The following is a 27,751-nucleotide window of genomic DNA, read 5'->3' as shown; positions in this document are numbered from 1 at the left end:
TCACCGTGAATTAGTGAGTAGAATGCAAAAACTACAAACTCACAAAGCATTTTCCACCGGATCGACTCCCATTCCTTTTTCTTTCTTTCTTTCTTTTTCCTAATTTTTTAAAATTCTATTATTGCCATTTTTTAGAATATTGGGAGGCCTGTAAGATGTTCATAAGAACGGAAACAGCATAATGACAAAATGACTTCTGTTAAGTTTTTCCGTTAGTCTACGCATCTACTCAGAAGCAGATTATCGGTAATAACTCTTGTATAGTTGCTCCCTCACCCCTTCACCTTCATTGCATACCAGACAAACCTACTTTGAACTTAGGTAATCAGGGAAAGAGAGGTGAAGCACAGGCACGTTGCAGTCTTATTCCAAGTACTGTGAATCAAATAGAGAAGGTTGTTATCAAAGCAGCCGATGGCACATTATTGTAGCTGAACTTTTGCACTTTACACGATGTTAATTTTTTTTTCTTTTTTTCTTTCTTTCTTTCTTTGTGAGAGCGTACTAAGCAAGAAGTGCGATCATACCCAGTAGTTTGCCTACGAAGTGAAGGACGATATATATATATATATATATATATATATATATATATATATATATATATATATATATATATGTATATATATATATATATATATATATATATATATATATATATATATATATATATATATATATATATATATATTAATAAATAAATTCTATAAGTTGAGGTACGTGAAATATGAATACGTCAAAAGTCTAGCATATGTATAAGCCAAAACCATGCAATTGTAAAATAAACAAGAGAGTGAAATGCTGATATTAAAATACTATAAGGAAAAGGCTTGAGCAACATTTCTTTTCTAGCGTGAGAACACATCAACAATATTACATTAAATTTCTTTGGTTAGGGGTTATCAACTTACTTGTCGGTGCGTATTTTTTCCTTTCATATTTCTGAAGTTTTCTCCTATTCACAATATTCTCAATCAAATCAAAATAAAAAATCCAATGTGCCTCTTTGTGGCCAAGCGGCTAAAGCGCATGGTCCCGGGTTCGATTCATGGTGGAAGCTAATGTATTTTGATTCAGCGTTAAGGTTTAGATATCACCTAGGCGTAAAAAAGAAGTGTTAAACGAACCAAACCAATTTAATCAAGCAAACAAAAGCAGTGTTATGAAGATACATTATCAATATAGTATTGGTGCAACTGAAATATGTTTCTTACATGTGTTATTTTCAAAGGCGGAGAAACTGAAAACTACAGTACGACGTTAGTTACTAGTCTGAAGCTAAAGTTACACACATTTCTGTCGTGTCTCAACTAATAATTGGATTCCATGGCGAATGAAGTCTGGAGTATGCAATGTGAGAAATAGCGAACCGCACGTTGCACCGTCCCGTGGTCAAGGAAGTTGTTCCGTGACAAAAGGTGATCGAAAGATGTAATCGTTGGAAGAAATATGAGGAGAATACGAGGGGTGAAGAAGGGTTGTATACTGCAGATCATGGACAATTTGCCCTTTCCTTTGAGGATGTGTAATGTTAGCATTGAAATGAAACTTAGAACACTATGTCTGTCGATCATTGTTACTGGTTGCTTGCGTACAGGTTTGCAGTGCAGTTCACGGAGTTTTAACACTGAAGCGATCTACAGTAACCGTGTCACTGCGAATGAGAAAAGCATGATACTACCATAGAATACGATAGCAGCAACAAGACCTGCGGTTAGAGGGATTATTATGGAATCTATTCTGGACGTTGATCACGATTCAGGAATTGTCCTGATCTTTTACGAGTGTCGTAGCAGACTCATTTTCATCAGAAGTGACAATACAGACAGAAAACGTTTTCGGTTATTCGTGCACTCAGAGAATTTCACACTTTCAGACTGTTGTCCTTGTGAGCTGGTGGCAACCATGAGTTGTACGTTTTCATCTTACTTGCTGGACGGACCCATCAAACGTCGTTGTGTATACTCCTGTCGTGTGAAACAGCACGAATCATTTTCGAAGGTCCATTTCTATTCTTCCTTAGGATCTCAGGAGGTAGACAGTACAGTATTTTTCTTTTTTTTTTTTTTTCATTCGCTCAGCCGCGTTACTGTCACCCTGTGCCTTGAGCATTCAAAACTGGCGAAGTATCATCATTGCGAATGATTTCTCTTTTGGGTTTATTTATTTCATAATTTTGAAGAAGGAAAGGGAAAGGGAAAAGGACGTGAAACCAAAACAAGGGATTGGACAAAAAAAAAAAAAAAAAAAAAAAAAGAAACAAAAATAGCAGCTTAATATTTGCTTAACTCTACTCTCATTTCTAATCTTGTGAGGTTTTGTGTGTTTTTTGTTTTATTGAGTTTGTTGCGTATGTGTTGTTTTGTATGTCGTATGTTTTGTGTTTTGGTATTTACCTTTTGGTCATCTTCTTCTTTCCTGTTTTCTTCAGGTTTTCACTCTGTATGTTTGGTTTCTCTGGTTTCTGCCTGCATTTCTCTCCTGTGTGTTCTATTTCACATTTGCACTGTTTACACTGGCTTTTCACCTGTATATTTTACCTCTTTTCACTATCCTGCACCAACACTACACTACAATCACTACAAATATTGACACTGACTGCTTCTGATGAAAACACTAACTTTCATCAACTAGTACTTACACTACAAAACACACACCACACTTCCTTTTATCTAAATTTTCACATTTTCAAACTTTTAATTTTCTTATGCTTCTATATAAGCGTTTCCTGTTACTTTTGCTTTGATGTTTTAGTGTTCTCAGTTGCGTATCAATGCCAGTTTTCACCCATTTGTGCTGCCTTGAGGTCCAGGGCCCACTCAGAGCACTTAGTGCAGGCCCTGGTCCGTTTTATCCTTCGGCCGGCACGCCCGGGATGGGCCGTCCTATTGGCGAGAGTTGCTCTATGTTTTCTCTCTGAGACACTATCCTCGCTTCACTTCTACTCATGCACTCACGCAACATTCACTCTTGCACCGGAGTTCCTTTCCAAACCGAGAGGCTGGAGGTGCAGCACGCATTCTGGTCCTCGGCGAAAGCACGGTAATCCAGTACTTGGGTTCCAGGAGTCTTTTCTCCGGTCCGAGGACTTCTTCACACATTCTTCCACTTGCACTCATCCTTCTTCTGTAAGTTTTTCGTCTTAGTTCGGAGTATTCATTTGTCAAATTTTCCAATTTTTTGCAGTCTTCCTCTACTTCTATTATTTCTTTCAGCGGTTTTTCTCTTATTTGAGTTCTTAGTTCTAAAATTTCTTCTAATAATGGACACCACATGACATGGTGCTCAGGGGCTCTTTCTTCTCACATTGGGCTGGGTCTTAACTTGATTCTGTGGAGGTGTTGTTCGTATGGTTCATGGCCTGATAGGTAATGAACCAATCCATATGTTGGATTTAAGTGATTTGTTTTTAGTCTGTCGACGATGCTAGGAAAGATTCTATGTATTCGTTGCGCTCCACTGCATTCCTGCCATTCTTTATCCCATAGTTGTATTATGTTGTCATTAATTTCTTTCTCATCTTTTAGATCCCTGTTAAAAATTTCTCTAATTTTTCTTTTTTCTTCTTTTCTTAACCAGTAATTAGTTGCCCTTTGCAATAACACCTAGTTCATTGGTTGAATACCAAGGATTATACAGAGTGCGCTATGCGAAGTAGTGTTAAAAGCTCCAGACATTCTGATTAATAGGTTTCTTTGTGGTCTATTGATTTGGTTTTTGTAGGTCTTATTTCTCAATAGTCTATCAATCCAAACACTGGATACGTACGCCATGGTAGCTGACGAAATAGTTTCTTGGTATAGTCTTAGTATTTTTAATGGTAGCCTGTATCTGTTTCTTGCAATAGTGGTCAATTTATTCGCTACACTGTTTCCCCTTTTTGCTATATATTTCAAATGTTCATCAAATTTTAGTCTATCGTCTAGCATTATGCCAAGGTATTTTATGCTTTGCACTCGTTCTACTCCTACTCCATTTAATTTTATAGTCGGATTTCTTTGTAGTTTTGTGCCGAAAATTAGATATTTGGTTTTCTTTGATGATATCCTTAACTTTCTCTCCATACTCCATTCTTCGAGTGTTTCTGTTATCTTTTTAACTTTTTCTTTTAATTCCCTTCGGCTATTTCCTGATGTTGTTATTACGACGTCATCGGCGAATGCCACTATTTTATCGAATTCTTGCTTTTTGTTTATTTTTTCCAAGCATGGTTGTAATTCTATGTCCCATAGTAGGGGTCCTAATATTGATCCTTGCGGGCATTCTTTCTCTGTTTTAATTACTATGTCGCCCTCTTCATTGGGTATTATTATTTTTCTGTTTTCTAGATAGTTTCTTATCAAATTCAGTAAGTATTCTGGCATTTCCAGTTTTTTTATACATTTTCAATCAAGGATGGAAACCATAAATTATCAAATGCTCCTTCGATGTCAATGAAGAACGCTAATACATATTTCTTTTCGTATATCTTTTCTTTGATATCATCTAGAAAAGTATTTATGGCGTCTTCTGTTGATTTTCCTACTCTGAATCCAAATTGTAGTTTGTCTTCAGTTACGTTTCTGTATTTTTGAATTCTGTTTAATATTACTCTCTCAAAAATTTATTATATATTTTTTAATAAGCATAGGTCTATATGAATTTACTTCGGATGGATCCCTTTCTGGTCCTTTTGAGAGAATAATTAATTTTGATGCTTTCCACGGCTCTGGAATTTCTTGTTTCTTTATTAGTAGGTTGAAAAGCTTCGTTAGGTATGGAACCCATAAATCTTTAGTCTTCTTGTATATTTCGTTTTTGATGCCATCTACACCCGAAGATTTCTTGTTTTTAAGTTTTCTAAGGATCTTTTCTATTTCTTCGTTAGTGACTGTCTGATTCTGGTACAGTTCCTGTATGTTGTTTACCCATTTTGTTTCTTAGTACTATGTTTCTTTCTGTGTCGTTATTGTTTTCATCTCTGGGAAAAAATTTGTTCGCTAAAACTTTTAGAGTTTCTTCTCTGTTTGAGGTGTATGATCCATCTAATTTCTTGACTGTATTTAATACTAATGGGTTTATTTTTTGTGTTATGAGTTAGTATGATACACCCCATGGATCTATTTCAATATTTTTCTTGAGGTAAAGATCCCAACTTCTTTTCTTAGCCTCTAATATTGCTTCCTTATATTTATTCTTTGCGTTTCTATATTTTTCTAGTCTCCTTTCCTTTAGTATTGAGTTATAAGTTGCTTGATAACTTTTCCGGGCTGACGTTGCAAGTCTTTTTAATCTTTGTAGTTTGGGTGTCCAAAAGTCTTTATATACTCTTCTTTCTTGACTTTCCGGAGTAGCCTCTTTTAAAGCTTTTTTTTGTTGCTTGTTCAATTTCGTTGATTATTTCGGTTAAGTTTTCATCTTCATTTATTTGGGGTAGATTTAATTTTTTCTTGAAAGTAATCCAATTTGTCTTAGCTATATTAAAATTGTTTTGTTCTTTTCTATTTTTTTTTTCAATTTTCATATCAAATAGTATTATTTCGTGGTCGCTGAGAGTGAGTTTATCTCCAATCTGCCAATTTTCAATCCTACTTGTTATTTCAATGTTCCGCATGTCACATCAATATGAGAGCTGCCTCTATTCCCTACAAAAGTTGGTCTGTTTCCGATGTTTGAGATTACAAGTCCGTTTTGCATTACAAAATCTTCAACTATTTCTCCTTTATCATCTGTTTCCGGTGCACCCCATAAGATCGATTTTGCATTTGTATCGGCAAGGATTAATATTTCTGTATTATTCCTCTGCCATATTATTTCTTGAATTTTGTCTATGAAGTCACGTGTTTCTAAGTTGTATTGGAAATACGCATTTATTAGCCAGAAATTCATGTTTCCACACTTAACTTCAGCTGTTGTTATCCAATTGTTACTATATTGGGTTAGTTTAAGTACTTCAATTTCTTTATTCATGAAAACTATAACTGTTTTAGATTCCTGTCCTCCGTTCATTATTTTTGAGCTTGCTGAAAAGGTTGTTAATTTCCCTTTTAGTAAATATGGTTCTTGTATTGCTACGATATCAATCTTTTGGATTTCTATTAGTCTTCTAAGTTCCATTGTGGCTATTTTACTTCCTTGTGCGTTATTCTGCATAATTTTCAAATACTTGTGATTTTTATCCATGTCTCGTATATATGTAGGCATCCGTTCCTGATTTCGTTGGGTCGAAGTATACTCTACCATGCGCACGCACCAGTTGTTTGTAAACATTTTCTAGCGTCCAGTATATCCCTCGTCTCTCAAAAACCTCATCCACTAGATCAAGTAACTCCCATCCGTTTGCTGGGAAATCATAAATTCGCAGTTCAATTCTATCGGCTTCCTTCAAGGTTGGAAATGTTATAGTTCTTCCATTTATATGAATATCTCTTACTATCTGTCTTAGTGCAGTCATTAAGATTTGTTTTTCTTCCAATTTTGCTAGCCTATACATATGGTTTATGTTTTCCTATAATTGTATATTATTTACTAAAATTTCTTCATTTAATGGTTTTACTGGAGTATTTTCTGTACTTGAAACTTCCAGATCTTGGATTTGTTGTATATGTTCTTCTTGAATTGGGAAAAGATATTTTTCTTCACCGTGGATAAATGATTCATTTATGTTCGGGGTCTGTTGCATACATTTATAATTCTCTTCGTTAAATTTCTTTTTCCTATTCTTTTTTCTATTTTCTAGAAGTGTTTCTAGTTCTCCTTTTTCCTTGTCGTTTTTTGTTAACTTCTCCATTTCGTTTTCTTCAGTTTTTATTTTCGATTTTTCATTTTCTTTTGTATCATATATTTGTGTTTCTTTATCTCTCTTTTCTTTAAATAGTTGTCTTTTTCTTTCTAGAAAATTTTCCACTCTTTGTTTGTCCCTACGTTTCTTACTTGGGCTTTTTTCTCTTTGTATTTACTAATTCTTTCTTTTTACTCTCCATAATTTATTTTAGAAATTATCCTTTCTCTGGCTACTTTGTATGAGACACATTCTTCCGTTTGTGGGTTTTGATACACTATGTGTCTTAGTTTACATGGTATACATATCTTTTTTCCTTTGTCTTCACATTTGTCGCTTTTATGTTGCAATGAGCCACAATATCTGCATCTCACTTTTTCCTTATTGTCGCAATATTTCGTAACGTGACCGAATTCTTGGCAGATAAAACATTGTGGAACGACCAGGAAATCTTTTATTCTATGTGCCTCATAATCGATGTAGACTTTTTCATTTTCCACTAACAGTTTCCTTATCTTCAGTTTAACTTCTATTACCAAGTGGCATCGTTTTTCTTGTTTCTTTCCTGCTCGAAATCTTGCTTTACTCTTTTTGGTTTCTTCCATTTCGTTTTCATCGAAATTCTGTTCGATAAAAGCTTGGAGTAGTTCTTCATCCTTTAATTCAGATGGTATCCCATATATGATCATCAGCGGGTTTTTCTTCTTAGTTTCTTCACACTTGAAGTTTTTCCTTATTTCTTCTTTGGCCATTATTTTCCTAATGTCTTCTTTCGTTGCGGTTTCAAGTACTACCATCTCTCTGGTAGTTCTTAAACCAGTTATCTTTAATTTCTCTTTTCGTGGATCAATAACTCCTGTTAATCTTTCCGCTGTTTGCTTTGATGTCTCTCCTTGATTCGGTTTTATTATCAAGGCCGGTTTTGTTTTTGCTTGCATTTCCTGTATTTTCAGTTCTTTTTCAGTAGGTTCTTTCTTTAATTACGTCTGTCCTTAGTTGTTGTTTGTCGTCGGTTTCCGTTTTTTCTGTTCTTTCATGCCTTTCTTCAATCTTTTTGGTTAACGTTTGTATTTCATGTATGTTTGTGTCGGTCTTCTGTTTGTTTGTTAATTCTTCGATTTTATCCCTATATATGTTTCTTTGCTTTTCCCATGATATCTCTGCTCGTCCGAAAGCTTGTTGTGTATTTGTTAGTTCTTCTTTTTTTCTTCAAGTTTTTTTGTTAGGTAGTTATGTTCAGCTAATTTATTTAACTTCCTTGTTTTTTCTTGTAGTTGCTTTTTAGTTCATTTCTGTTTTCTGTGAGTTCTTGAATTTCTGTTTCCAGTCTTTTATGCTGCCTGTCTCTGTCATTCTTAATTCCTGCTTTTTCCTGTTTTAGCTCCTCTATTTCCTTTTCTAATTTCACGTTTATTTGCCGTAACTCTTCCATTTGTTTTTTCTCTTCAATGCGGCTGCCTTTCTGGCCTGACATCATTTCCATCTCTGTTATTAGTTTTTCTTTCTGGAGGTTCTCATATTTCTCCTGAAGTTTATTATTAATTTTCTCCATTTGGTCTAGTTGTCCTAAAAGCTGTGCCCTGTCCTTAACCCATACTTTGGCCCTCTTTTTTAGTTTCTCAAGGTGGGATCTTCCTATCTTTTTCCAATCTAAGAGATTTTCTATGTAATTCATTTCTTGCTCCAATTGCCCCATTGTGTCGAATCCTGTATCTTCTAAGGTGTTTTTCTTAGTTGATTGTTCGAATGTTGTGGATTCTTCTCTCGCTATTTTTCTTTGTTCTGTTTCTTCCGTCCTGGTTTGACGTACTGTAGAATTTATTAGTGACTGGTCTCTAGCTGGCGTCCCTGGAGGGGAATTTTGTTTCCCATTTTGTTTCCGTATTACGCGTTTTTGTCTAAGTTTAAATCACTAAAATTATAGATACTATTACACTTAGAGTTAATTCCGATAGGCAAAAGTTTTTTGTTTATGGGCCGATTTGCACAAAACCCTGTAGGGACACTTTGGACACCCTTCCCGATCGGTGGGATCCGAGAAAGGTAAGGTTCCTGGGGAGGGGGGTCACTGATATTCTTCCGAAAATGGGGTCAAAAGTCAAGACCTACCCCATTTTCGGTCGAATATAGTTCAGAAAGGGGAGGGGGAGAGGGTGGACATGGGGGGGAAAGAGAGGTTGAGAACCTACCTCCATAGTCTCAGGTCCCTGGTCCTTTCGGTCCGGGTGTCACAGTGTCCCAAAATTAGCTTAGAAGCCCATATTATACCACTTCATGCTCGAGAGAAAAGTTAAGTCCAGGATAGTGAAAAGAAAAGTTTAAAGGCAATATTATTTCCCAAGCAGGAAATACTGTACTTACAATTTTCTTTGCTTCTTGTATCACTCAATTTTCTTGTTCATTCACTCACACCGGGTGCTGATCTTGCATTTATTACTTTTTAGAATTGTTCTTCCTTCATTATTAGCTACAATGTTAATAAACGGGAGAATTTTTAGGTAGTTTTTCTTTATTTTTTCGCAACCGTTTGTTCGATTTTGGTGCGGTTTTCTTTGTCTTATTCGTGAGACTTTCCCAGATCGGTCGGTACCTTTCACGACCCGGAAAACACACTTTTTCCACACTTTCTTGAACTGCGATTCAGAGCACAAAAAAAAACACGTTTTCAATCCACTCGTCCACCGTGTGTATTCCACAGTACAGTATGCAGAGAGGCAGGCCTGAGTGCATTCACTGTCTTCGAAGTCCTTTGTTTAACATATGCTCGACAAACGGACCATCACGCTGTTGGCCGGTGGCCATGGCCTTCAATTTTCGTTACCTGCACGAAATTTTAGACACGAACTGTTTGGTGCGTTCATTCATTCACTACTCTTGGCACAAATACACTCGTGAGATTTCTCGTGGTTGGATGAGAATGTCCCAGTTTGAACTTGTAACGTAATCGATACATGAAGAGGAAAAAAAAAATTAAAAACATGTGTTATTTTCTGTGTTGAAGTGAGAAAGTAGGCATTTTCACCATGAATAAGCAACTTGTACCTCTAGAGGCAGTTTCAGCACTTAAAGTCGCTGCAAGGCTGTTTGGCGATTTCATATCACCATTACAGAACATGCCATGTAGCTGGCGGTACATAAATTTGCTTTTGAAATGTGTGGATATCCAAATAACGAAGAAAGGGTCTTTCCTAGTAAGACAGTGAAATCGGCCCTTGATCCAAATCGGGTTGCTGTTGACCCAAAAGGTTACCATTGACCTAAAACTACCCCCAAAAAAATGTTGACCTCATACCCTTACCAAATTATCGTATCATACATGCTCAAAATTGTACATTTTTAAATTTTGGTGGGGGTGGTCCAAAAATTTTGAAAGTTTCACAGATTGTATGTACTATCTAGATGCAAATGTGCATTTTTTCAGAACTATCGATTAGCATTTTCTTTACTCTTTTGCTTGTTGAAAATTTCAAAAAAATGTAGAAAAAATTGGGGTGGAGACACGTTCCTGACTTTTTGGTTAAAAAATTTGTTATACCCTTATGCACAACATATATTTTTTTCGGGGCCTGAAAGTGATGGCAATATTGTCAAAAAGAAATAAAACTCAAAACAAACGTGTTTTTCGTACATTTTTTTCCACCATTTTAGGGCCCTTAAGGTGAGGACCCCCTTCAAACAAGCCTTTGCCAAAGTTCACAATTTTCCTTTCTCTTGCGTCCCTTCTGCTTCTGTCGTTTTTCGGCTGCTTCGATTGTGTTCATTTCGAAACAGAAACACCAACTATATCTCTGTTACAGTGTTTCCACTTCACCCGACTCTTGCACAACAAAATTACACACAACTCGCGGTAGAGAGTACTACCGGTAGAGAGCGCCACTGTGTGCGACCACTGAGACAAGCACTGAGAGATACGAGGAACCGACGCTAGGTATGTTTAAGTTTGCAAGTGTCGGTTAAAGTGGAAGCACTGTAACAGAGATATAGTTGGTGTTTCTATCCGAAATGGACAGAATCGAAGCAGCCAAAGAACGACACAAGCAGAAGGGACGCAAGAGAAAGGAAAATTGTGAACTTTGGCAAAGAATTGTTTGAAGAGGCTTTCACCCTAAGGGCCCTAAAATATTGGAAAACTGTGCAAAAAACACGCTTGTTTTCAGTTTTATTTCTTTTTGACATTGTTGCCATCACTTTCAGGACCTCCCAAAAAATATATGTTGTACATAAGGGTATAACAAATTTTTGAGCCCAAAAATCAGAAATGTGTCCTCCCCAAAAAAATTTTCTACATTTTTTTGAAATTTTCAACACGCAAAAAAATAAAGAAAATACTAATCGATAGTTTTGAAAAAATGCACATTTTCATCTAGATAGTATCTACAATCTGTGAAACTTTCAAAATTTTTGGACCATCCCCACCAAAATTAAAAAATGTTCAATTTTGAGCATGTATGATACGATAATTCGGTAAGGAGAGGGGATAGGGGTTAAAAATTTTTTTAGGGGTAGTTTTAGGTCAATGGTAACCTTTTGGGTCAATAGCAACCCAATTTGGATCAAGGGCCGATTTCACTATCTTACTAGGAAAGATCCTTCAAAAATTTCGAAACTTTGTCAAAATTTTGAAAAAATACTTCATTGTACGTAAGAACGTATCTATATTTTGGGAAAAAAGTAGCAGAAGGATTTGCGGTCCCTTCTTTCGGCAAATGGAGAGTGCTTATATTATAGAGCAGTGGTTCTCAAATTGGGGTCCGCGGGACCTAGCCAGGAGGTCCACGACGCCCAAAAATTGAAATGTGTTGTAATAAAATGGAACTCACAGCTGTTATGCAAGAAGTATTTTTAAGATTAAGAAACTGCAGCTGTGGGCACTATGAATACAAAACAATAACTATTCATCATTTCCAGTGCTCAAGGATTTCATTGATTCTTCAGGTGAAAACTCTCTGCTGAAATGCACAAAACACTTGTAGTACACTTGAGAGCATTAGCTGCAAGTTTTCGAGAATATTTCCCAGTCCCACAATCTGCTAATGATTGGATTGAAAATCCTTTCACTAATGTAGAAATCCATGACATACAAGGTATGAATCTCTCTAACACAGAACAAGATAGCTATTGGAACTATCCTGGAACTTCATGGAAAAATGTTTCAAAGAAAATGAACTTTGTAGCTTTTGGTTGTGTGCGTTGTGAGTATGAAGAGTCGTCTAAAAAGGCATTGCAACATTTGATGCCTTTCCCTACCACTTACTTGCGTGAGCAGACCTTTCCCCTTAAAGCGAAATCGTCCTAATGTGGAATCGACCTAAGACTGATGTTGACAAAACTTATTCCAGATTTCATTGCAATTATGAAAAAGCACAAAGAATTTCATTCCTCACATTAGTGACCTCGCATTTGAGAACATTGTTTATCAAGTGGATTTCCTTTTGAAAAAATGATTAAAAGTTACTGTATTTTCAATTGAAATTTCGTTCACTAGCAAACAATCATGCATCTTTAGAATAAATTAATATTTTTGCATAAAATTGTAAATGACTATATATCGTGTGAACAGTTATTAAGTCAGATCAATTTTCCCGTACTCGCCAGAACAACACGGTCTAGTGATCTCTTTTACACTAGAGCGGCGAGGGTAAATACTCTCCAAAGGTCCCTTCTAAACCGAATTGTCAGTACTTATAGTCACTTACCAGAAACTGTAGATGTTTTTTTTTTCAAATAAGTATACTTTCAGATCCTCTATAAATAAATTATTTTTGTAATGTTGCTGTTGCGCCGTACCATCTTGAGCTGAAATTATTATTCACTTATGTTATATAAATATTAAAATGTTTCAGTGTAAAGTGACCTAGTGCTGTATCTGAAAAAACAAAAATTACTTATTGCATTATTTTTCTTGCTTTTTTTCTTGTCAGTGGTAATTAATATATTCTTTAATACCATGTGAAATTTCAGATACAATTGCAACGGGGTCCGCAGATCAGTTTTCGAATGTTCGCATTATCGGAAAGTTTGAGAACCACTGTTATAAAGTAACAATGTACCTACAAAATTATATTTTCAGAAACCAGTTCTGCGAAGTAATAAGCACTGTACATTAATTTGTAAAGTATTAAAATTGTTATATTTCATTATTTCATTTGTAAATTATTTTATCTTGATGGAAGATTTTCAAGCAATATTAAAATGTGATTTGCTGTCATACGCTACGAAGGGCGTATAATAATGATTTACACTTTTATTTTTTCAGACATCTTCATACAAGTTACACAACAACTGATGTGTTCACCTTCTCAATATAATATCTTTTATCCATATATACTTTTTCCAGCTGTGTGTCATTTGGACATCTAGTTCAGATTCAGGCATCTGCAAACCGACTACCACACCGAGGCTTTTTTCATTGCTCCGAACAGGTGGTAATCGCTGGAAGCCAAGTTCGGAGAGTAGGAAGGTTGTGGCTGCATTGTAAACCCTAATTGGTCAATAGCAGCAGTGGTTTCCTGGCTTGTATGAGGACGTGTAATATCCTTTTGCGGAAGCTCTTTTTTCGCCCATTTTCCTGGCCGCTTCCTTTGAATGGTACGATGTAAACATCTGAGGGTTTCCGCAAACGCTACACTGTTAATTATGGTTTCACCTTCCACTCAGTCAGTCAGGATTTCCTTTCGTGTCGTAGAGTACTCTAGCCATATGCTTCCCAGCTGAAGGTGTTGTTAGAAATTTCTTTGGCGGTGGTCTGTAATGATGTTTCTACTACATTGATTGATAATGGAGCCAGGCCTCATCATCAGTCACAAGTCTAGACATGAAATCTTCGGGATCATAATCATGGTGTTACAAAAGTTCCCTGCACACGTCCATACGACATTATTTTTGCTCTGCAAACAAGAGTTTTGGAACCCATCTTGCACTGACCTTCCCCAACTTTAAGTGGTTGTGCACGATGCACTGCAAGGTGTTTGTGTTGAGTTATGTGACAGCTACCATTTCAGTGAATGTTATGCATTTTGTTCTCTTGAATGGTCCTCTCTACCATAGCAATAATGGCTGGTGTTGTCACTGTCACTTTCCTTTCAGAACTGTTCCTCTTTTCCGTTGAGGTGTAACCCATTTCCAGTCTTCTACCTAGTTGTGCACTTTTTTCTGCAGTGGTACATGTTCTCCACACATTGCCACAAATCTCCTCTGGATTTCAGCAGCGGCCATACCCTTTTTTCCCACGGAACCACGATGTTCAGCGCTGTCCTCCATAATTACTTTCCATTTTGTCCGTTAGTAGCACTCACAGGGGTTCAAGAAATAGGGTGTACGCGGTACTGCTGTCGCCCCCGCCAGTAGCGCTTCTAAGTACCTGTAACTGCTTTCCAACTTCAATGGTTCACTGCAGCTGTAACGAGGAAAGAAAATGTAAATCATTATAGTATGTATGCCTCTCGTATTTACTGTGAAACTTGTTCTCAGTCTTCGATTAATCATACTTCAAATATGTACCGATAAATGGTACAGTACAAACCTAATGAACTGAAATTTAAGAAAGCCTGAAGCATTTTTCGTGGCAGGAAAGTTATATATTTTGTTATTGTTAGATTGTATTCTTCGTTCGAAAGAAGAAAAAAAAAAAAAAAAAAAACAGATGGTGTATTTCACAAAATTATTTCCATGGAATGTCATACTGCCACCATATTTACTCAAATATATATTAACCATCATGTTTCATATACTAAGAGAAATTTGTTTAGATTTTGAGTTCTGCAATCCGCTTTTGTGTATGTATAGGTAAAAGAGGTATACAAAATAAGCGTGCATGTACTGGAAAATAAAGGCTTGAAAATTTAAAAGGGAATTACTCGTTAAAAAAGCAGCTTTTGAAACATGGCACGCCAATCAAACAATAAATAAAAGTACCGCTAATGATAAGGAAATTCAATCTGGATTTCCAGCATGCATTGTGAACCAAGTAATCGTTTACATTTTTGGTATGATAAACAAACCGCACCACCTAATGTTCCCCTCTCATGTATTAAAATGGATATTGCAAAATCTGCGCCTCTACTTAAGAAATTTCTAAATCCGCCCATGTTTTGGTAACTATTTGTCAGGAACCAGACGATGCAACGTACGGTTTACTACTTCTTCGCATCACACACTCTAGACTTCTTCCACCGTGGAATCCAATCATTGGTTGAGACGTGCCAAAAATGTGTAGCTTTTGTGTGAGACTACTGACTAACCTGGTATTGAAGTTTTCTGTTTTGTTTGCTTGACTAATTGGTTTGGTTTGGTTCCTTTAACATTATTTATTTGCTTCGACGTGATATCTAAACCTTAACATTAATCTAAATACATTAGCTTCCACTATGAATCGAACTCGGGACCATGCGCTTTAGCAGCTTGGCCACAAAGAGGTACATTGGATTTTTCGTTTCGATTTGGTTAGAAATATTGTAAGTATCAGTAAACGTAAAGAATGCATACCGACACATAACTTGATAATCCGTAACTCAAAAAAGAAAAGATTGCTTACGTCTTTTCTTTATAGTTTTTTAATATCAATATTTCACACTCCTGTCTCATTTAGAATATTATGATTTTGGTTTATGCGTATGCTATTTCTTCAAAGTACTCTTATTTCTAAACTTCTAGAATTTATTTATTTAAGAAATCATCCTTCACTCTGTAGCCAATCTTGTGGGTATTATCGCACTCCTTGCTTAGTACGCTCTCACAAAGAAACAAGATTTTTAACATCGTGTAAAGTTCAAAAGCTCAGCTACAATAATTTGCCATTGGCTGTTTTGGTAACGACAGCCTTTTCTATTTCATTCACATTACTTGTAATAAGCCTGCAACGTGCCTGTGTCTCATCTTCTCTCGTTTTCTGTTTACCTAAGTTCGAAGTGGATCTGTCTGTTGTGCAAGGAAGGAGAAGGGGTGGGAGAAGCAAGTATACAAGAGCTATTACCAACGGTAGTCTGCTCCTTAGTAGATCTAGATTAAAAGAAAAACTTTACAAAAGTTACTTTATTATTAAATTGTTTCAGTTCATATGAATATGAAAATCTTATAAATCCTACAATTCTAAAAGAAATAAAAATAAATATATAATATTTTAAAAATTAAGAAAAACATAATAGAGAAAGAAATGGGATTCGATCTGGTATCAAAATGCTGTGCGTGTTTGTAGTCTTTCACTCTTCTCACTCATTCACAGGGACTCCGTTGAGAACTTTCTACTTTCTACTATACATTGAGCTTTTCTAGTCGTAGCGCATCACTTCGAGCCTCAAGAAAAGGGGTTTTCCGATTGTTTCTCTATTTTCGTACAAAATCTTGCTTACCTCAGACATTCTAGACACTAGGTTTAAATCAATAGATCCAACATTTTATTCCCTTCCCTCCCTCTTTCCGTCCTTTACACAGTTCCTTTACTGGAATGTTGTGAATTTCCTTTCACTACTATAAAATCCCTTGAAAGCACGGTTGCCAAGATTCACTTAATCGGGATTAATTTTGTTTTGGTCATTTTTGTATTTTTAAAAATATTTTTTGAGAATATTTTCATACAAGGAATGCTTTCTATGAACTCCATTTACTAATCACTCTACTTTAATAAAGGCGGAAGGAAAATGTAATAAATGCGAATAATTGTAGACTACAGTATATGCGCAAGATTTAATGAGCATGGGTGTATATTTGTGGAGGCATTTAAATTACAACCTTATGAATTAAATTTAACATACTTTCGGTTCATTGGTGAAATAAAGTATATATATATATATATATATATATATTACTGCTAACTAGGAAATTTTAATTAAGCTATTATGAACCTTCTCCATCGTGTAGATCCCAGTGTGAATAAATACCGGAGTGAAAAGTTCGAAAATGAACAAAGAATAAGAAGATATCATATTTTTCCACCCTCATATAGATTATGTAATTTACCATCTTCTTATAGCTATAATCACTAAAGTTAAAGATCTAGAATGATATGGAAACATCGAAGTCAGTAAGAAAATAAAATAAGTGTTGTAGAAGCTGAAATCCTTCCTTCAAGACAAATCCTTCTTTCTTATCATATTAATGCATTGGTATATCGATTGCAAAATTATTCTAATGTAAATGTAAATGACATTAAAAATATATTCTTTTTTGAACATAATATTTTTCTCTTCACGTGCCTAAAAAATAATTTTATTTTGACGTGATCAATTGCTGTAGTTATTCATATTGTAAGAAATATAATAAAAAGAATTTTCATAAATTTAACAGTAATTTTCAATTATGTTGAGCTATTGGAACGAATATTGGTAAAAACATAAGAAGAAACAAATGAAGTTCTAAATGACTAAATGAAGAACAAAAACTGAAAACAATGAGTGTTATGTAGTATCAATTACAAAATTTAAGATTGAAATTAGTTGAGCATTTTTCACTACCACTCGGTAGTAATTACCTACATTCATATGAAGCAAAATCAGTTTATCAATGTTTATGTTATACGTGTATGATAGACTCCCTCTTAACCGCTCACCACGGGACCTCACCCAGGTCGGATAACGAAAAGGTTAGTTAAAACAAAAACCATTTCTCTAAATTATGTAGCATCTAGTAATGGTTAAAAAAGAGGTTTAAGTATTATAATTCAATAAATTTAACTTTCCAAATCAGAAGTTTCAGTCATAAACTGCGACATTCGTTGAACGACTTACATTGTGGAGTACCGAACCCAGCTGGTAAGCAAAATGACTTATTTCTTGCATGATGGGCGGTTAAGATAGAGTCCATTGTATTGTTATATTCAACCAGATGATTTTGTGCTCTTGTCACGTTAACAATGAGATTTCCAATCTTAAAACTTGAATTTTTTCCTTATAGATGTATGTATCATAATTCTTCTGATGTTTATAAAACTTCTATTTATGAGAATTATATTCGCTCGTAGGCTCGTAGCTCTGTTAATGCATGCTTTTATATTTCAGATTTAAAGAGAATGCTCAAGGCATCAGTCGAGACGATTACCTAAAATTCTTTCATTTTTTGAACAACATAAATGATGTTGATACGGCACTGACCTTCTACCACATTGCAGGAGCCTCAATTGATCAAGGTAACAGTGGATTTTCCGTTTATTTATTGATTTCCACATTACATTGTCTTCTGTTGGTTTTGTTTGTGTGTGTACGTAGAATTATTCTCACAAGAGGCCGACAAATGCGAAATTCATCATATTCTTTATTGCGTATCGATATTTGTGTTTAAATTCAGCAAATATCAAGAAACTATTTACCACCTGTTCTTCCAAAATATTCAATACTACTTTCGAGTTAGTAGTAACTTCTTCGCTGGTTTCTTCAGGAAATACATATCTGAGGGTAAAAAGTACCTATAGGTAAATATGTACCTATTTCCTAAGTGCAAAAGTAATTAAAATGTACAGTAAATATGTGTAATTATCACAGTATATTTGGTGAGTTTCTACATTTAGGACTAGATATGCTTGTCCCTGTAATTCTACGTATTTTTCTGAACATACCAGTACGAACGAGATTAAACTGAAAATGTAGTATTGAATACTTTGAACAAACATACATGTGTGTATGTATTATGTATATATTTATCGGGCTGTTGAAATATATAAAATTGAAAACTATAAAATAGAATAACTTCTATATTATTGTGACTCTTACAAGTTGTCGTGGTTTCTTACTGTACACTACATTCTTGAAGGTCCCCCCTTTCCCAAGTAAAAGTCACGCAAATATGAGTGTACTCAATCGAACATTTCGTCCTATCTATCTAACCTCTCGGTATAAGTGTTATCCAGGTAGGTGCGCACATCTACATGTAGTGCGGCGAGATGTCATATTGTTGAATAAGAAATGGATTGTCGCCAAACAAAACCCTAAGATGTGTTTGGCATCCCGGCAAATAATATAATGTTGATATTATTTGGCGGGCGCGAGCGGATGAAAATTGGGGGAACCAGTAAAGGCTATATTGAGTGCTAGGCTCAAGCCGATATCTTTCCAGACTTAAATGAGACTAAAAAAACAGCTAGTTTAATGAAATGGGATAGATAGACGAATTTCTCCAACCATTGATGATCTCGGACAACTTCAATAAATAGCACTGGCGCAAATCCCGGGAGGACGAGGGGACATGTCCCCCATATCTTGGACCTGGGGGGACTGTTCCCCCAATAATCTGAGGTGAAGAGTGCTTTTTGGGATAAGTGTGATGATTTGTGTCCGATTGCCACAAAGGAATGTAAGATGAAATTGATTTCTCTCGGCTTTTCCATTTTCTTAAAAAAAGAATCGTATTCTGTAGTATTTCAAACTGAACTTTGTGCTGTAGTGCGTTTAGTAGTCTCATCAATATCTATTAATTCCACTTCCGCTACTTGGGCACAAATTACAATAAATGCCAGAGGAGGATATGCCCCACTCCTCATGCTGGAAAGTTGTCTCAGCTGTAGGTACGGACACAAATTCCGGGGAAATGGGGCTAGGCTCAAGCCGATATCTTTCCAGACTTAAATGAGACTAAAAAAACAGCTAGTTTAATGAAATGGGATAGATAGACGAAATTCTCCAACCATTGATGATCTCGGACAACTTCAATAAATAGCACTGGCGCAAATCCCGGGAGGACGAGGGGACATGTCCCCCATATCTTGGAACTGGAGGCCCTCCCAATAATCCGATTTGAAAAGTGCTTTTTGCAGATAAGTGTGATGATTTGTGTCCGACTGCCACAAAGGAAAGTGAGATGAAATTGGTTTCTGTTGTTTTTTCCATTTTTAATGAAAATGAAGGTGTGCGACTGTGTGACCTAACCTGATGAAATCTTATCTCCTCCCCTCCCCTAGGCCCTAGAATATGAAGAGTATATAGACTACCCAATGTCACTAGAACCCATCTTTTCAGTAAATGCGCATTTCATCTATTTGTAGTATCAGCCTAGGCCTCATTCTTCGTAAGCCAACTCTATGGCCTATGGAACCCGGAGGTTCAATGCCGCGTTCACAAAAGCTCTCCACTGACTTCTATCCTTAGCCAACTGGATCCAGTTTCTACTTTGTATTACTATTTCTGTGAGATCCATCTTAATATTGTCCACCCATCTGCGTCTTGGTCTTCCTAATGGTCTTTTCCGATTAGTCTTTCAGTCAAGACTTTGAAAGTGTTACTTTACTACGTGTTACTTTCTTCCATCCTAGCTACATGACCTGCCTACCTAAACCTCCTAGACTTGACGACCCTAAATATGTTGGGTAATTCGTATAAATTATGTAGTTCCTCGTTGTGAAGTTTCCGCCATTCCCCATTCCCATTCCCCTTGGGTCCGAATATTCGTCTCAGGATCTTGTTCCCAAATACTTTCAGCCTATGTTCTGCCCTTAGAGTAAGCGACCATGTTTCGAAGCCATACATAACAACAGGCATGATTATCATTTTATATATTTTAAGCTTCAAATTCCTCGACAGAATTCGCGACGACAAGAGATTTTGAACTGAATAATAACACGAATTCCCTGTTTCTAGTCGACATTTAATTTCTTCGTGAATATGATTTTCGACTGTTAATATTGATCCTAGATATTTGAAAGTATCCACTTTATCAAAAGTATTATTTAATATTTTAACGCATTCATAATTTGCCGTATTACGGTCCCGACGCAATTCCATGTATTTAGTTTTCTCTGCATTTACTTCTAAACCCATGTCCCTGCAAGCGTTTAATAAGACCTCTGCATTTCTTTCTATTGTTCTCCTATCACCCCTATTAAATTTACATCATCAGCGTACCTGCTGAACACCGTTCAACTGTAGCCCCTGGTTGCTATCTTTGATTTTCCTTATAGCGTATTCCAGGACAAAGTTGAATAATAATGGCGACAAGGCATCTCCTTGTTTCAGGCCATTCTCGACGTGAAAGCTCGTCGACAAAGATAATCCTACCCGGACTTTACTTTGGGATTCATTTAAACATATGTTAATTAATCTAATTAGCTTTTTCGGTATTCCAAATTCTGTAAGAACGTTGTACAATGTTTCTCTCCTAACCGAGTCGTAAGCCTTTCTAAAATCAATAAATAGTTGATGTACCGGGGTATTGTATTCCCACTTTTTTTTCGAGTATTTGGCGAATGGTAAATATTTGGTCGATAGTTGATCGATTTCGCCTAAATCCGCACTGATAATCCCTAATAATTTCATCTGCGTATGGAGTCAATCTTTCTAATAGAATGTTTGAAAGGATTTTATAGAATGTTGACAGAAAAGAGATGCCTCGATAATTATTACAGTCAGTTTTGTCGCCTTTCTTGTGGGTTGGAACAATGATTGATTCTTTCCGCTCTTGTGGCAATTATTCCTTGTTCCAGGTAAGGAGGATGAGTTCGTGTATCTTGTTCCACAATTTTTCGCCTCCAGCTAAAATTCCTACGTATTTCCACGTGTCCCAATTTTTCTTTTGAGAGAGGATGCTTCGTAAGCAAAGAAAAGAATTCAATTGCTGGAATATTTTTCTCCATAATCTTAAGGTTACATCTGTTAACTAAAGAGTATATGACATGCGTCAGATTTCTGTAACGATTCCTGTATTGCTATTGAGACAATCATCATTTTGCTCAAATAGGAGTATTGTTGCGTCATACATAATTGATATTCTTTCTTCGTAGTTTTGGGAAAGTCATTATTTATATTAGTATAAAACAATTTTAACGTGGATCTTTGTGGATGCCTAATTACAAATATACCAATTATAAATATGCATGTATTCAGATTCCAGAATGTGTTCATGGCAATGATTTGTAATACTGATATGTACTATTACATCATCTACATCGCCTAATACATATATAATATACTCTACAACAGGTTCACCTCAGATTCATCTACCGTAATATGAGTTTCACCTCCCTTCCCTAGAATAACCCTCAAATCTGCCCACCTCCCAAGGTTGAAGACAACCAATGGCGTATTTAGAATTTTGTTTCGAGGGGCTATGCCCAACACAGGGAAGGAAGTGGGCAATTGTCCACCAGAGTTTGAGAATTAAATATATTTTAATTTATGCACAAATTGAAGTTATAACTGCAAGATCTGCAGACCGATAAATCCTTTATGATATGATACAAAAATATACGAGTGAATCTTAACCCTTTATTCTGTTCCTACAAGAAAAAGGAAGCATCCTCTTGGCCTTCCTAATTTTGGTGTTACTGATGACGGCCGACTTGAATCACAAAATCATATGGGAACGGTCTTACTTCTCCCCCCCAATGTTGAAGACAGATTTGTGCCGATGATAAATATCAGGGAATAGGACTGTCGTAAGCTGACCACATAAATTAAAGACAATGCTTTAGAAAGTAATATAACAATATCAGAAAGCATTCAACTTCACTTTGTAGTAGAGCGCTTACCTCTAGCGCATTGGATCAGTAATTCGATCCTAGCTCCCATCAAGTGGGTTTTGAGATTGACAAACACCATATGCATTGGTTTTCTCGAGGTTTTCCTGTTTCCTCCACCTGTTCCACCATTCCAGGACAAAGTTGAATAATAATGGCGACAAGGCATCTCCTTGTTTCAGATCATTCTCGACGTGAAAGCTCGTAGACAAAGATAATCCTACCCGGACTTTACTTTGGGATTCATTTAAACATATGTTAATTAATCTAAGTCATGTCTGACGGCTGTTCTCTTCAAATCCTGTCAGTATACGTCTAAACAAGTGTAAATCACGAGGGTAGACTTTTTGACTGGGCAGTTTTTCTTTCTACAGGGGAGTAATTCTAGGGGGACAGGGCCCCTTTTGAGTTGTTGCCGACTTTTCTTAAAATGATTGTAGCTGTCATTGTGATTGTAGCAGAACAATGAATGAGAGTTGTTTTCTTTCTAAATAGTCCACGAAATAAACCTAGATATAGATTTTTGGCGTAGCCGTACAAGTAGAGGGGGAAGGGGTGGCAAAGTCCAATTTTGGCTAATTTTTTAAAAGTCTGTTTCTATTGTCTTTCCATAATGTCCAAACGGTGATCTCTTGTGTGACAACGACTTTTTGACCAAGACTTACAACAATCCTATACAAGGACGCAATTTTTGACAAAAATCTTCCAAGTTATCATCCATCTCATCATCAGTCTTCCTTAGCTTTCGTTAGCTCCCTTGTAGCTATGTGGAGACCCGAGTTAGATTCCCGACGGGTGTTCATGTGGTTCAAAATCTACGTTAAACTGTAGGTTTATTTTCATATAGCATCATTGCTAAAAAGGACGATAAACTCAACACAATCAATTAATCTCTTGCACAATCATTTATATGGAGCACTGGTAACAAAATAAGCAATTATTACAATACTGACTTATCATTACATTTCCTTAGTTTGCTCAGTAGGTAGTCTAGGTAGAACTTTTCTTCTTCATCATCTTCGATGGCAAGAATAACTTATGGCTCAGCTAATATTCTTGGATGCAAAGCTCAAAGATTCTTCCATAGGTTGTTGGTACTTCCAGTCAAATTAGAGTTTGTTTTACAATAAAATCACATGACAAATTTACCAGTCGTATCTTCTTTAAAGCGCTTTCAATTTTTTTTCTATCTCTCTTCCTCGTTGATGTCAAACTACTATACGTTGCCACATTTTTTTCAAAGGATTACAAATTAGCTAGCTATATATAAGCAATGATCATACAAATTTGTGGTACAATTTAAAATCTATATATATAAAATTGAAAATTACTATGTTTGTGACTCTAAATCTCCTGAATAACCCGACCGATCTCGATCAAATTTGTAATATGGATGAGGTTCGAGGCTGGGCTGGTTTTAGGCTATTCACTTTGATGGTAGAACTGAAGGTTGGAGGAGGGGGTATAAAGTTTAATAAAACTTAATAACTCCCGAACCACTCGACCCATCTTGATCAAATTTTCAGCATACATGAGATTCAGGCCTGGGATCGTTTTCATGATTTAAATTTGACGGAGCAACGTAGGGGAGGAGAATAGTCTAGTCCCTATCCATAAGACCTGTAGGAAAGTCATGTCTGACGGCTGTTCTATTCAAATCCTGTTAGTATACGTCTAAACAAGTGTAAATCACGAGGGTAGACTTTTTGACTGGGCAGTTTTTCTTTCTACAGGGGAGTAATTCTAGGGGGACGGGGCCCCTTTTGAGTTGTTGCCGACTTTTCTTAAAATGATTGTAGCTGTCATTGTGATTGTAGCAGAACAATGAATGAGAGTTGTTTTCTTTCTAAATAGTCCACGAAATAAACCTAGATATAGATTTTTGGCGTAGCCGTACAAGTAGAGGGGCAAGAGGTGGCAAAGTCCAATTTTGGCTAATTTTTTAAAAGTCTGTTTCTATTTTCTTTCCATAATGTCCAAACGGTGATCTCTTGTGTGACAACGACTTTTCCAACAGTTATCTCCAGCAAAAATGTAATATAGTCAGATGCGCGAAATTTTTTAGAATGTAAATTTCCGTAGTTTCGTGTTTGCTTCACTACACACGTTGCAATTCTAATACAAGTAGAAAATTATTAACACATCGTTGTATTATTATTCACGATTCTTAGAATAAATAGCACTGATAATGTTCTTGGGATCAAGGAGACATTATTCGAGAGGGATGTTTTTGAATGATATAGTATGTTGTTATATTATTGGAGAAAAATTACGTAAATAGATCAGGTGAAGAATTACCTCTTATATATATATATATATATATATATATATATATATATATATATATATATATATATATAGTATTTAAAATGTTATATATATTTTTTTTTTACGTAATCACCCACCTCTGTTAAATGCGTTAACGTAGCTAGAGGTCATTTTTCTCTCGATTTTCACAGAATTCACAGCACTTGCAGAAGTCTATGCAACGTACAAAGTTGCAGATGCAGCGACAGCGTTTTGTACATTTCATTTTGCAGCCACAAGTAATCAAGAGATCTTCTGGGAGGAAGTTTAAATGAGAGTCTGGAATTATCGTACCGTCGTCATCCAATGACCAACCATAATGTTCTGGTAACAGTAATGCATTTGAACTCAATACAGAAGAGCAAGTGTAAACCATGAAAAAGCTACACTGAAGATGTGCATTTAATGAAAAGCTTGTAGGTGGTAGTGATAGCAGATTTGGAGTTTTTGAATGTGAAAATAGTTCGAGCCGTAGCTGATCACACGTTGCAGACGGACTCCCAGGCTTTAAGACCTGTATAAGATAGTTTCCTACTAGTCGAAATGTATCAAGATTTGCAGGTAATTGTTGGGCAAAATATAGTACTTATTTTTCAGGATTTGCTTTCAAGGCCGAAAACTTGTTCCCCACTTTACTAGTGACGTCCGAACCTGTGAGGAAATGCACTGACAGAATAACGTCACATAATGTGCCAATTTTTCGTGCTAGCGTTTCACACGCTAATTTGTACGCATTCTTTTGAAGATTTTCGCAGCCAAAGAACCTGAAGACCTTTCGTTTGAAGTGAAGAAGAATGACAAGTACATATGTATCATTTGATGCTACGATTACTTGCCTTCTTTAAGTGCGTGATATATATGTGGAATTATTCTCAAATCTGCTTCTTCAATAGGCTTCATTAAATCTTCATCCGAAACTTCATTGCACTTGCTAGATTTGATTGTTACATTCGGAATTGGTCCTCCATCACGTACTTCACTACTCAGAACAGTAGTTCCTTGCAAAGGAAGTGAATCTTTTTGTAGATAATATCGCAAAGCGCTCTGAAGCATACTTTTATTTTCAATGGACGCCCAAAATTTGTTCATTTGAACCAGGAATCGAGTAGAAGCTGAAATGTTAGATACGGTTATTGGTTGAACCGCAGCTCTTCGTTCGTTTTCTCCGTTCTTAATCGAGTTTGTTACGTAGCTATCAAAGACAGAATCCGTTCGTGAGTTTTCTTGGTGAATGGAACTCATGCTTTCAACGAGGGCAGCAAAAATGTCACCGAAAGTATTAAACTCCTTTAGATGCATCCTGCGGATTTGGTTCATAACACCCACTATGAAACACGTCGGTAGATTTTTTTTTTCAAAAGTAGAACTGCACTCGGAATCGTCTAATTTCCTTATCAAAGCAGTCATCAAATCCGATTTCTGCAGTTTAATGGTTGCACTGTTTTTATCCACCAATGTTGTAACTGGTAAAATGTCATAACTTAGAATCTCGCTGAATAACATGCCTCTCTCCTCACAAATATTAACAAGTCTTTGCGCATGGATGATATCTGTAACTGGATTAGACCTATCATCTTTTGCATCCTGTGAACCAACAGAATTGAAAGATGGTTACTTCACTTTGTGTATGGGGGCAGATAGTGCTTTTGATTTGGAAACAAACCTCTCATTCCTAAATTCAAGATAAAGTGCATTTCCTTTTGCAGCAAAGGAAAGTATTGATTTTGCATTATGTGGCGGTACAAGTTCATTTGTCGATAGATTTTGGAGTTTCATCGTTCCAGTGGTATCATAAGGATTTTGTCTATCCTCAATATAAAAGCACATCATCTGGATGCTTGTTTCAAGCTCCTCACTCTGTTTCCCTACTAATTTGTGATGTGTCTGAAGATCGTAGTCAACCACTGCAAGGCCTATTAATGACTGAAAAGCATTTCTTATTTCAAGAATCTCGTGGTAGATTAACTGCCATTCACCAACGTACTCTTTTTCTTTTTGTTTGGCCAATTATTCCTCCTTGTGATTTTTGGGATCTATTTATCGTCTGCTCCAGTGGATCATGTAATTTTCCTGTGGTTCTTCGGACTACAAAGAATCCTTTCATGAATTTTTCAAAAACTTGTGGATGTTGAAATTACAAGTTTCGCATCTGCTCTAAATACAGGGATGCCCACCTCAGATAATTGATTCTATCAAAAACGTGAAACACAGGAAGGAGTTGTTGAACGGTATTCAAATGAAGAAGCCAATTACCTTCTCTGTCTGCTCGAATAAAATTCTTCAAAAGAGACACAAGAAACAGAAAAAAAGAAACTTCCAAGTACTGACACGTTTCTGATCGCTTCGCATTCATCTGAGAGAACTCTTTCATCCCTTGGATTAAGCTTATAGTATTGTTAGTAAGATCTTGAAACAGGAGTTTTGCTTTTTCAATATTTTTATCTTTAATTGCTCTCAATGTGTCGGTGGCTATTTTACTAGGTGCACTGACATTACCTTTCAAAAATGTTTTCCATTTCAGCCTTTCAATTACTTCAGCAAGCATGAACATTGTTTTTGTAGAACGAATGTAGTTACTTCCTTTCAGTACACTTTCGACTACTCTTGGTCCAAATACTGAGTTTTCAATAAGGATGATTTCTAATCCACTTCCTGATACATATTTACCTATGCACGCCAATAGTGCTTTGGTCATATAGAAAGATCCCGTCATCAGGACGATGTCTGGGAACTCGTTTGAAGTAATTTGGATTTCTGCAGCGATGTGGTAAACTCTCTCGTCGCAAGCTATAGGTAAAGCGGTTGATGAAGATGATTGAGAAGGTACTGGAAGTTTTTTATTGCAGAATAGACACTGTCGTATGCTGTAATAGGGTATGGCAATATAGGTAAGAACCCAACTTGCTGAAGAGGAACTTCAAGTTTCGATATCACTGCGTTGACAGGCCCCCAGCTTACGTTAACGTCTGTTATCACTAAGTGAATGCAAAGCTTTCATCATGCTGATCGCAGATTCCCTTAATGTCACTTCACTTACATCCGCATCAAATAAATCTTCAAACATTTTTAAATTCTGAGGTACCATCAGAGGCAGCGATTGCTTGCGATAATGCTTTAGGCTTTGATATTGGAGTTGAGATGTCACACGTTTGGAGAAATTCTTCTCAACAATATCCAGTGAATAGGACTTTTTTGTTGCCTCTTTAGGTTTCTCTTGAAATACTACCAGAACAGTGTCATGACTTCCTTGCAAA

The 27,751-nt window shown here is 36.1% G+C and overlaps 1 protein-coding gene across 4 annotated transcripts in view; it reads left to right on the top strand.

Moving 5' to 3' along the window:
- MICU1 (Mitochondrial calcium uptake 1) overlaps window positions 1–27,751 on the top strand; it is a 416,685-nt gene that overhangs the window by 373,538 nt on the left and 15,396 nt on the right. For all 4 annotated transcript variants that reach the window (XM_081728782.1, XM_081728781.1, XM_081728780.1 and 1 more), the window contains exon 10: window positions 17,749–17,876. In XM_081728782.1, coding sequence (XP_081584908.1) covers window positions 17,749–17,876 — 128 coding nt within the window. The remainder of the gene's footprint in view (window positions 1–17,748; window positions 17,877–27,751) is intronic.

Source organism: Thermobia domestica, chromosome 10, assembly GCF_964235325.1.
Source record: "Thermobia domestica chromosome 10, izTheDome1.hap1.1, whole genome shotgun sequence".
Lineage (NCBI taxonomy): Eukaryota > Metazoa > Arthropoda > Insecta > Zygentoma > Lepismatidae > Thermobia > Thermobia domestica.
The sequence above is the reverse complement of the archived record's forward strand: the minus strand, read 5'-3'. Positions and strand labels throughout refer to the sequence as shown.